The sequence below is a fragment of the Protobothrops mucrosquamatus genome, unplaced genomic scaffold, assembly GCF_001527695.2.
Source record: "Protobothrops mucrosquamatus isolate PMUCROS unplaced genomic scaffold, P.Mucros_1.0 scaffold2381, whole genome shotgun sequence".
NCBI lineage: Eukaryota > Metazoa > Chordata > Lepidosauria > Squamata > Viperidae > Protobothrops > Protobothrops mucrosquamatus.
In genome coordinates, this window is record NW_015388455.1 from 119,519 (window position 1) to 131,286 (window position 11,768).

Genomic DNA, 11,768 nt, shown 5'->3' on the forward strand with positions numbered 1-11,768 from the left:
TGGATTGGAAATATCTAAAGAAATTTTACAAGGATACAGAGAAGAGGTGGTGATGGACTCAGTTGTGACTTTGGGATGCAATTTTAAAGAAATACTTATAGAAATGGAAAATTATAGTATTGCATATTAGGAGAAGCAGCTGGGGGATTTCTTAAGAGTATCTTGTGATGTAATAATATAGGTATTTTTGTTCGAGATACTAAGAGATTAATTTTAAAATTTTTTGGAGAAGGAGATGAGATCTGTGGAGGTGTGGATTCAAAAGGGATGCTATCTTTGATGTGATTAATCAATATATTATAAAATGTTACTTTTGACATGACATACTGATAAGGTGATATATTTGACTTTGGGATGTAATTTTAAAGAAACACTTATAGAAATGGAAAATTATGTACTGCATATATTATTGCTTATTTCTTAAGAGTATCTTGTGATGTAATAATATAGGGTATTTTTGCTCGAGATATTAATTTAAAAAAAAATTTTTTTGGAGAAGGAGATGGGATATTCTGATGGAGGTGTGGATTTAAAAGGGTATTTTGAATTTTAGTGGTTAAGAGATGCTATTTTTCATGTGATTAATTAATACTTTGGGATTTAATTTTAAAGAAATATTTATATGATTAAAAGGGTTTTGAATTATAGTGGTTACTTTAGTTATATGGTAACTGGCATTAATTAATATTGTGGGATGTAATTTTAAAAGTGTTTTGAATTTTAACAGTTATTATGGTGGAGTTGTGGAATTATAAGGGATTTCTGAAAAAAAAATACTTATATATGGAAAATTTTAGCATTGTATATTAAGGGGTAGAGGGATTATTGTTTATTATAAAATGTTATGATATATTGATAAGGTGATATATAATTGGTGATTGAAAGCTAAGAATTGAAGAGAAGGCAAAGTTTTTTTTTCTTTTTTTTATTAAGATTAAAGGATTGGTGAAGATGGATTGGTTATATGTAGATAGATTATTGTAGTTTATATTTGATTTTTTTTCTAATGAGTTAAAGTATGTTTATATTAGATTAGTTTATATTGGGTAGTTTTATGTAGACTTAGGAAGATGAGTGTTTAATCCCGTAACCAGTTCTGGGAAGTCTGGGGGGGTTGGGGAAAGGGATTTCTTATATATTTTGGTATACTAGAATGGTAGTGAGATAAGAATGGAGGCTCGGGTGACCTCCAGGNGGAACACATTTGGAAGAGGAGGAGGGAAGGAGGGGGGATGTGTAGAGTAGAGTGGTTGAGAGGGAGAGGAAGAGGGAAGGAGGTAGAAAGAAGGAGGAGGGAAGTAGGTTGGAGAGAGGGAATGTGGTCCTGTGAGGCTGTTGAGCATTTTAGAATAGGAGGTTTTTTAGTACAAGAATGGAGGCTCGATTGACCTACAAGACCACATTTGGAAGAGGAGGAGGGAAGGAGGGGGGATGTGTAGAGTAGAGTGGTTGAGAGGGTGGAGAGGAGGGAAGGAGGTAGAAGGAAGGAGGGAAGTAGGTTGAAGAGAGGGAATGTGTTCCTGTGAGGCTACTGAGCATCTTAGAATGGGAGGTTTTTTTAGTTTGTTTTTTTTAATTAATTGTATTATTGACTTATGCCATAATTGTATGTTTGTTTATTTTGGGGGGATAAAAAAAAATATCAATAAAATTTGTTTATAAAAAAAAAAAAAGAAAAAAAAAAGGTTGCTCTGAAGGGTGGCGCAATTATAGGCTGTTGCTGCCCCCAACTGTGGCTGCTGGTGCAACGGCTGCTGAGCTCTCCACTGTCGGTGTGGCACCCCCAATTGCAGCTGGCCCCACCCTGGCTGTTGCCGTATGCCCAGGGGTTGCACGTTCGGGGGCTGCGGCCATCCACCCTGCTGTGGTTGCAATACCGGTAGTACAGGCCTCTCGAGTTGCTGGAGGTCTTCCAAAGGTTGCTGCCTGGGTGGGGGCTGCTGCTGTCTTCTCTGTTGTTGGCCTGTGGGGGCTGTTGGCGCCCTCTGCTGCTGCAGGCCCCTCAATGGTTGCTGGATGAGTGGGGGTTGTTGCTGGACCTCCCTCATTTGCGGGCCCACCAGCTGCTGCTTTCCTGGCTTCTGCACCACCCCAAGCTGTTGCAAGGCCTCTATTAGCAGGAGCTGCCCTTTGCTTCTCACTTCTAATTCTTCAAATCTTTGTGCCAAATTTTCAACTGACCGACTATGAGCTGCAGACGGATATTTCCACTCACCCGAGTCTTTGGTGGCAGACGGCCTGGCAGCTCTCCACCGGTGTGGGGGATGCAATATGCAAGAATCCCTTTGTTGTGGCTCCAGCTCATCTGCTTTTGAAGTCTTTGAGGGTGGCAAGGCTGTTTCGAAGCCTCCGGAGTCTCCGCTGGGCTTATCCCAGTCTGACGACCAAATCAGCTCTCCTAATTGCTTTGGCCTTGCTCCCAGCTGGGAGATCTGCAAGAATTCCTTCTCCACCGGCTTACTGGATGCCGCTCCCCTCCTGAGGGAGCTGCTGCTGCTGTCACTCCCCCTCCCCCCCGGGGAAGCTGCGGCTGCCAGGGTGCTGGCCTCAGGCAATTTTTCTTCTTCCATGATGAGATCTTCCCCGAATCTTTGTCAGCCTATTCCTTTAGTTTAGGAACAGCGACTGGGGCCCGGGGCCCCTGAATGGTTTGAAAGGTTTGTGGATTTTGGCTTGATGTCATGGTTCCGAAAGAAGAAGCTCTTCAAAGAACTTTGAGGCATTGTTTCTTCTTCTTGTGCCATATCCGTTATCGGACATTGGTGATCATGTTGGCGATCCTGTTTTTATCAGCAGCCGCACGAAAAAGTGCTGCTGAGTTTTGTCCAAACCAGTCCCTTAGATTTTGAAGCCACGATGTTCTTCTTCTGCCTGGACCTCATTTGCCTTCAATCTTTCCCTGGAGGATTAAATGGAGTATGCCGTATTTTTCTGGGTGTCACATCACATGTCCGAAATATTCTAATTTTCGTTTTTTAATTGTTTTGATGATTTCCCTTGGCTTTCCCAGGCGGCTTATCACCTCATTTCTGATCTTGTCAACCCAGCTTATACGTAACAGCCGCCTGTAAATCCACATTTCAAATGCTTCTAGTTTCTTCAGGTGGCCTTCTGTCAGAGACCAACTCTCTACTCCATAGAGCAGGATAGAAAAAATATAGCATCTGACAAGCCTGATTTTCAGTCTTAGACTTATGTCGTGACTGCAGAAGACCTTTTTCATTTTGAAGAATGCTGTTCGAGCTTTTTCTATCCTTGTCTTTACTTCAACGGTCATGTCCCAGCTTTCATGTAAATTGGAACCGAGGTGTGTGATCCTTTCAACTTTTTCTAGTGGTATTCCTTCTGAATTTATTGGTGGTAAATTAACGGGTTGTTTGCTGACGACCATGATCTTGGTTTTTGAGGTGTTAAGCTTCAAGCTGTATTTTTGTTTACCTTAAAGAATCTTTAATTTGCAACATAGCTTCGGCACGTACATAGAGAAGCCAAAATCTGAATTCTCCTCCCCCAAACACACAGTATCAAAGCATAACTCACTCCTTCATTTAACAGTCATTAATGACATTCTCCAATTAGTTTGAAGTGTGAACTTTCCCTCCCGTTATCTCCTCTTATTACAACTAACCTTGAAGAATACTCTACTGAGATATTGTTATGGCTAACTAGTCCCCAGCACATTCTTCCCCCTCCCCTCCAGCACCATCTCTTTTAACTCTAAAAGTAATACACAGGTTAAATAGGAAATGTCTGCATCTTTATATATTGTCAAGCAAGAACATCCGATGTTAGCAGCATTGACACCTGCATTACAGGTCAAGGCTTGTGCTAGGCCTCCCAGGGCTTCCCCTACCCCTGAGGCACCCCAGGCTCCATTTAATGACCCCATTGGGAACGGGAGAAGTGGGGGTTGTTAAATGGAACAATCATGTGATTGCCTCGCTTAACGACCATTATGATTTGTGACCAAAATGGCAGGTTCTATAATGGGTAGGCTCTATTAAGGCCATGGGTCAAGGGCTACCTGTAAGGGCCTAAAGACCTGGCTCTGTTAGTTGGCCTGGGGTCCCAATAGAGGAACAGCGCAATGGAAGTGGTTCATTGAGTAACAACAGATCCCACCTCCCCCATTCTGCCCCTGCCCTCCCCACAGGTCCTTGGTTTTTAATTCTTGCTTTTAATTTATGTTTTAATGTGTGTATGTATATATGTATGTATATATATGTATGTGTGTGTGTATGTGTGTGTGTATACATAAATAAATTAAAAGCAAGAATTAAAAATCTATCTATCTATCTATCTGTATCTATCTATCTATCTATCTGTATCTATCTATCTATCTATCTATCTATCTATCTATCTATCTATCTATCTATCTATCTATCTATCTCTATCATCTATCTATCTATCTATCTATCTATCTATCTATCTATCTATCTATCTATCTATCTATCTATCTATCTATCTATCTATCTATCTATCTATCTATCTATCTATCTATCTATCTATCTATCTATCTATCTATCTATCTATCTATCTATCTAATCTATCTATCTATCTATCTATTGACTGTAAGCCACCCAGAGTCACCTTATGGTAAGATGGGCAGCCAATAAATTTTATAAACAAAAAATAAATAAATATGTAGTGAAGAATCTGCCTGCCAAAACAGGTTTTAGTGTCCTGGTTGCTACTTGCCTGTATGAGATACACAAAACACTTAAGTCATAACATGTTCAAGTCCCATGCATCTCCTCAACAGGTATATTGTCATATGCAAGTGTGACCTGCATGGTTTTGTCTTTATTGCACAATCGGCTGTGAATTGTATAGCAAGCATGTAAATGGTGACAGTGAGGATCTTCTACATAAATAAGTGTGAAATAAAGGGAAAAACAGGTTTTTAGGAGGGGGGACAGGATGGAAAGTCATGATGGGAATTGCTTTGGCAGCAAAAGGGTTTTTCAGATTAAATTCCCCCTCCTCTATACAATCTGTGATCCCTATAATTATCAGTCTTTCTTTCTTGAGGATAATAAGTGCATTTTTAAACCTGCAAACTTTCCCCCCCTCTCTTATGCAGGATATGCCCTTTTTTTCTCCCTGCTTTTTATATATTCTGGAATGATTGGGTTGGGAGTGGGTTATACTATAGATACCAAGCAAGATTATAAAGTTTAGCCACTATAAATCAGTTGAATTAGGGAAAATCTGTGTCTGAGAGCACTTTTAATAGCTTTTCTTCTGGCATTCTACTTTTGGATGAAGATGGATCTTATTTGGGGGAACCATTCCCATCTGGAACAGTAACAACTCTATTCCAGAGGTGTCCAGAGGTGGGAAGTAAAAAAAAAAAATCAAGATGGTAGCTAGAACGGTATGATTGAAACCCCATCCCTTTTTCACATATGCTGTGACAAACTTAAAAGGGGCAGGGCTTCAGTTCACATGTTTGTAACCACCATGTTGACTCTTTGACCACCCCGCCCCCCGGGGATACCTATGATGGACCACAGATTAATAAAACGAAGGAGAGGGCCTTGTACTCCTTAGTTCTGCTTCCTCAGATTATCCTTTATAAATAGGAAAAGCTAAGGGGGAATGATGATCTCTGCTGCTCATCCCTCTAACAATGCTGTGAGAGTCTGTAAGACAGTCCTTTTGAATCTTGGCCATTTTAAGATGGGTGAACTTCAACTCCCAGAATTCCCCAGCCAACAAGGAATTCTGGGAATTGAAGTCCACACATCTTAAAGCAGCCAAAATTGAGAAACGCTACTATAGGGTATAATTTCTGAAGTGCTAGACCACAGCCAGGAAAATCAGAGCTCAGACTGCTGCTTAGAGAGTGATACCATTAAAACAAAAAAGGGAGAGTCCCATTCCAACCAACTCTGGTTCCATCAAGAAACCCATCAAGATTATTCCATCAAGATGGAATAATCACATAACAAAAAAGGAGATAAAAATAGACATGAATTGACAAAATGTTATTAGGCTAATTGATTAGACTGACATGGACTGAAAAGACCATAATCCAAGGATTCATGAATCTCTAAACTTTAAACAGATATCCTGATCAGAAGGCAATTGTCTGCTAATAGTTTTCAATTCAGGTGGAGAGCATGGGGCAGCCCATTTCCAAATTTGCTGTCCCAGAGCTGTCCCCTTGATTGTAATGATAGCATCCAGGCCCAGTAGGATCCTCATACCTACACCACCTGCCTTGGTAACCTGTGTTCTGCAAGGTCTGGTGAAAGAAGAATTACATGTGGTATTGGAGGAGAGATTAATTTATGGTAATACTGGGAAGAAAGCAAGAATTCATTTGAAGCCCAGATGGAACCAAACCAGCCAAAGCACTGATCAATAGATAATTACAAATATTGTTTTGATTTAAATAATTATTACTTAAGGTTATTTTGGAATCAATTATTATACAGTACAGCTTCATTATAGAATATGGCATGGATTGTCACAGTTGGTGGTTTGAGATGCTGGTAAGGATGCAGGCTAAGGTCTAAAGTGAAGGAATAAGGTGTTTCCAGACAATGTTTTCAGTGGGCAATTATTCTGCCTTATTCATAGCATTTTAAAGGAGCAGAAATCAGGATGACCCTGTTTTCTATTTGTAAATTACTTTTTTAAAAAGCACTGAAAAAAGAATGAAAAGGAATGGTTACATTAATGCCTTTTGACTGGCTTTAGTAGGTCATCCCACTGGAAATATCTTCAATCAGATTTAGCAGTTTTATACAGCTAGTTAGCTGTTGTATCTAGTGACCTCTGCTGATCTAGGAACTGCCCTATAGCTATCTAAATAGCAGTATGGAAGGACTGAAACAGCACAAAAATTGGTTTTAGAAGGCCCCAATCTGCACAGCCATTGTTGAGAATTTCAGGACTGGAAATCCACACATTTGTAGTGTGCCAAAGGTGGGAATAGACACTAGTATTCAGGGGTGATTCCATAAACCAGCCTTTCTCAACAACCATCTTCCAATTGTATTGAGAATGCAACTTCTAAAGCATGCCAAATTGTAGGAAGACTGCTCTAAACCTCCACAAAGCGTGACTTCATATTAGTAAAAAGCTGTTTTAATTAAAACAAACTAAAAACAGAGTGCCCCAATTTGGACCATATAGCTAGCATCGCTGCAGCTGATGAGGAATTGGGAATGGAGGAGAAAAAGCTGCTTCTTCAGAAATCATGATTATGAAACCTCAAATTTTTAAATGCAGCCAACATTGGGGTAAATGGAGCAGATCTGAATCAGTGTAAAGTTATCAGTGAAGCATAGCAGAAAGTAGCTTCCCCCCCCCCCTCCACCCGTGTATGCTATTGAGATTGCCTGTAAGTCTTAACCAGAGTTGTATTTTGTTCATTCACTCACTTCTCTTATCTCTCTCCTTCCTTCCTGACAGCACTCCCCACAGGCTATGAGAAGTCCCACAGCCTGAACAGCATTGCTGGTCTACCTCCATCTCCAGCATCCCCTTCCTTTGGCTCACCTGGTTCCGTCCGACGTCCTCGCTCGCCCATCCCTTCCATACTCTAGAGACACACCAGGAATGCTTGGGGTTAGCTTATATGTTTGTTTCTTTAAAAAAAGAAGAAGGAAAAGGAAAAAGAAAAGGTAATGCCAAAAAATAGGGGGGGGGCAGAGTTAAAGGCAAAGAAAACACGATCTGCCAAATGCATTGGAACACACGAAATGCGGGAGACACCCATACAAGTGGTGTTGCACTAAATTTGCACTTTCTGGAGCATCCATGAGAATTCTGAGGCCTGAAGCCTTCAATCCCTGTAGCTTTGAATCAGGAGTACAGCTTAAGCATCTACTGCGGGAGGAAGGGTAAGGGATGGTTTGCTCTGAAAATCCAAACACTCTAAAAGCAGGAGAGGAGATGTGTCAAGGACAGACATTGCAGGAAAGAGCCCAAGGCCCTCCTGTCTGGATTCTCTGCATCCTTCCTTTCATCCACCTTACCAGACTGCACAGTTTTGTTCTCTGTTTTGTTCTCTGGCCCTGGCTTTGCAGTTTCTCTCTCTGTTTAATGCTCTTTCCCTTTTCATCATCTTACTCAGGACTTTAATGAGCCATAGAGTCTTCCTTCCTTCCTTCCTTTCCTTCTGTTTTGTGTCTCTCGGCCTGCACCTTGTTTTCTATGTTTGGTTTCTCTGTCCTTCCTATCTATCTCTGAACTTTTCCCACAGAAAAATCTATCTCTCTGTTAAATCTTTCCTCATGAATGTTTCCAGTCTCTCTATCTGTCTCTCTCTCTTAACTCTCCTTATTTCCTTAATAAGTGGTTCTGGTTCTTTAAACACATGGACCCTCCACCGTTCCTCCGAAGAAGGCCACCCACTCATCTGCCTTGGGTCTTCTGTCTTTCCTTGGAATTGTTCTTCTGTTCTGTGCATGGATCTTCCATCAATCACAAGCAATAAGGTCAGACTCTCCCTTCTGCCTGGATGCATGATAACGACTTTCCTATGATGTAGATAATCCAAGAATAACCAAGTTCCCACAGATGAAAGAGCTGAGGGTGAGCGCAGAGACCAGGATGGGGTCGGGGAGAAGGCAACTCCAGCATCTGACTAGGTTTGAAGGAGAAGCTAGAGAACCATCCTCCTTCTTTTGCCTCTCTCTCTCCTTTCTTCTCTTTTATTTGTTTCTTTTTCCACACACCGAAAAGGACAACGGAGCACTATTTGTTGAGGTGGGTGCTTTCACTGTGATTTTTTTCCTGTTTCCATCCAAAGTTGGGATGGGATGCTCTTTTGATCTGATTGCAAAAAAAAACAAAAAAACCAAGAGTGGGGAAAACAAAGAGATATGAGAACAACAACCAAGAGAATGCAGGAAAAAGAAATCTATTTTTCAATCGATAAAGAATACTTTAACCACAGAATCAGAGAATTTGTTGGCGACTGCACAGGGAAAGACACCTTCCCTATGTTTCTTCTGGAACAAGAAAATATAGGACATGTCACTGAGCACTTGAGTATGGGACACCTGGTTTTTTTCAAAGCAATGCTGCTGATACAGACAAAAAAACCCCGTAAGGAATAGTACCACCGAGCTAAACTATTTAGAATCTGCATTTTCCAAGCCAGCATGTATTTGCATGTAATACTGTAAGCGACAATATTTAATGTTATATGCAAAAGCAAATGAAAAAAAAATGACAAAAAAGAACTACAGAAAAGCAAAAAGAGGTATATTTTCCTTCAGGACTTGCAATCCCCTACAACAACAAACATCACCAAATTTAGCAAGTACCCCCTCCCCCTGACCTGTTTCCATCCTGCAAGGGGGTAAGAAGTGCTGCACATTGTAGGAGGTGGATGAATCCTAAAGGGCTTTTTCTTTCCCTGGGCACGTGTCATGGATGGCGATAAGATGCTGACAGAGCGAGCCCTTTGTCCTAGACTAGAGCAAAATCCAAGAGCCTCCTGTTTGTAAGAGAAAATGTCCATATGATCTGAAATAATGCAAGGGGGAAGAGTAGCTTATACTCATTGCTAATTCAAGTAGTAAATTCTAGAGGAAAGGACGGTGCGGGGGCAGCAAGGCTGGCATTTTTATTATGTGAACATTGAGGAAGTAGCTTGGAGGGAATATAAAAGGCAGGAATTTGAGCAAGCTGGGAATAAGACATTGAGAAATGCTGTACTATAATCCCTTGTACATAAAGGTGTTACCTTTAGCTGATATATATTTTAGCACAGGAATTCTGTTTCATCAGAGTGGTGTAATACTCAAAGCAGTGTGTTCCTTTTGTAGATGTTATCTTATTGGAGGCTACCAATCTTCAGTGCCTCAGCTTCCATTCAAAACCTGTTTTCCTAGCAATTAATTGTAGGAGAAAAATTAAGCACCTCAACCTGGTTCAAAAATATACACAACCAGACTGGTTACTTTTTTTTTTTTAAACGAGAGATAAGATTTGCAGATTTGCACAGCTCAAGTTTTCCAATGAATGCACTTTTGAGGAATGCAAAATACCATGTTTTGCAAGACTCTCAGGACCGAAGAGGGAACTGTTAGCAGCATGTTAGTTTCTTGGGTTTTTTTTAAAAAAAAGAATTTCTTAAGTCTACCCATCCTGTGGGAATTGGAGTTGACTGTACCAACAACATATGTCACAGGCAGGTTGATTACTTTGGCAGCAAAATATATCTGGCATGTTATCAGAGTATGAATTAAATGGGGAGATTTGTAACTGGAGCAACATGGCTCACTCCATAGGCCGTCTAAAAATGTAGCTTTCTAAGGCCAAATATCACAAGTAGCTGAAGCAATAGTTATCCCATTGTCATGCATTGTTCTGTTGCCTCCTGTTGGCAGGCTTTTCATTGACAGGCTACAGGCAACGAATGGCACAAACCAAGCTATTGTGAAATACAGTTAGTCAACAGTGATTGGACTATATTTTATGTTATTGGTCCATGTAAAATCTGTGAACATGACTAAATGCATCACACCATCTTTAGCATCTGAATGGCTTCTTAGCAAAGGGATAGCTATCTCCATTAAATAACCTTATGGTTAAAATAACCAGCACCAGTAGTTACATATCATTATGGTGGGTGCGTGTTCAGCTCTCAGAGAGCTAATAAATGATCTGACGGAGCCTCTAGAAGCACTTCTAGCATAGTTTTTTGTTTGGTCATACAGATGCTCTGCCTTTCCTTCTCTTCATAGCATTTCCAAACACCCTACAAAGTGTGATGGTACAATTTGTAATATTCAGTAGTAAAAAAATTAAAACATAAAGTGTTTTTCTTTTTTGTTAGTCGTATTAGGAGAAAAAAAACATTGTTTAGCTTAGAGCAGTGTTTTTTTAAACTTGGTCATTTTAATATGTTTGGACTCCAACTCCAAGAATTCCCCAGTCAGCAGATCTGGGAGTTGAAGTCCATATATAGTAAAGTTGCCTAGTTTGAAAAACTCTGGCTTAGAAGACCACGGATATACAAACTGGTTTTTCTCTCTAGCTAATGGCTACCACATATTAATAGCTCAAAGGGACTAACATAGTGAACAGTTGAGATAAAATGATGTTCACTTCTCTGACATGCCATCAGATCAAAAGAATTCATTATCTAGATTCTAGGTCTATGTTAATGTTATTATTTCAATTGAAACTTGAAAAGGCCTTGTTTTCTTGAAATATTGACCTAATGCCCAATCTACATCAGCATTCGTAAAAAAAAAAAAAAGTGCTAGTCTTCACTATCAGATTGGCAACAAGGATGATTAAAAAAAACTAAAAGTGAAAGGAGGCGAGATTGAAATATTTATGGACAGAAAACAAATGGAGACAATAAAGTATTTGAATATTGTCTCTGCTTAGTGAGATAACAAATATATAGACTTTTTTTCTCCTTTTTTATTGTTCCATAATACAAATTTGGAAGTCTTTAATAACACTCCCTCCTTCCTTCCTTTTTCCCTGAACTAGGAATTTCTATGTCTCTATGGGACAAAGATTCTTAAATTAGTGTAAAGAGACAGAAATGACTAAAAGTATATTTTGGCTTATTAAGCTATGTTTGTATGAGTGAAAAATATAGCGTGCATTTTTTCTTAGTCTGTTTTTTAAATTGTTCCCATTCACAATATTTTTTGACTGATCAAATTTATGGAAGGGTTTATAATGTAGGCAAGGTTGCTAAATTAGTTTGTGTGTGTGTGTGTGTGTGTGTGTGTGTGAATGTAACTTATTTTTATAACAATAAAATTGGTCTCCAATAGATA

The 11,768-nt window shown here is 39.8% G+C and overlaps 1 protein-coding gene across 1 annotated transcript in view; it reads left to right on the plus strand.

The window, feature by feature from the left end:
* LOC107295530 (potassium voltage-gated channel subfamily C member 3-like) overlaps positions 1 to 7,559 on the plus strand; it is an 87,269-nt gene extending 79,710 nt beyond the window's left edge. The window contains exon 5 of the mRNA XM_015824855.1: positions 7,438 to 7,559. Within this exon, the coding sequence (XP_015680341.1) occupies positions 7,438 to 7,559 (122 nt within the window). The remainder of the gene's footprint in view (positions 1 to 7,437) is intronic.
* The last annotated feature ends 4,209 nt before the right edge of the window (positions 7,560 to 11,768 follow it).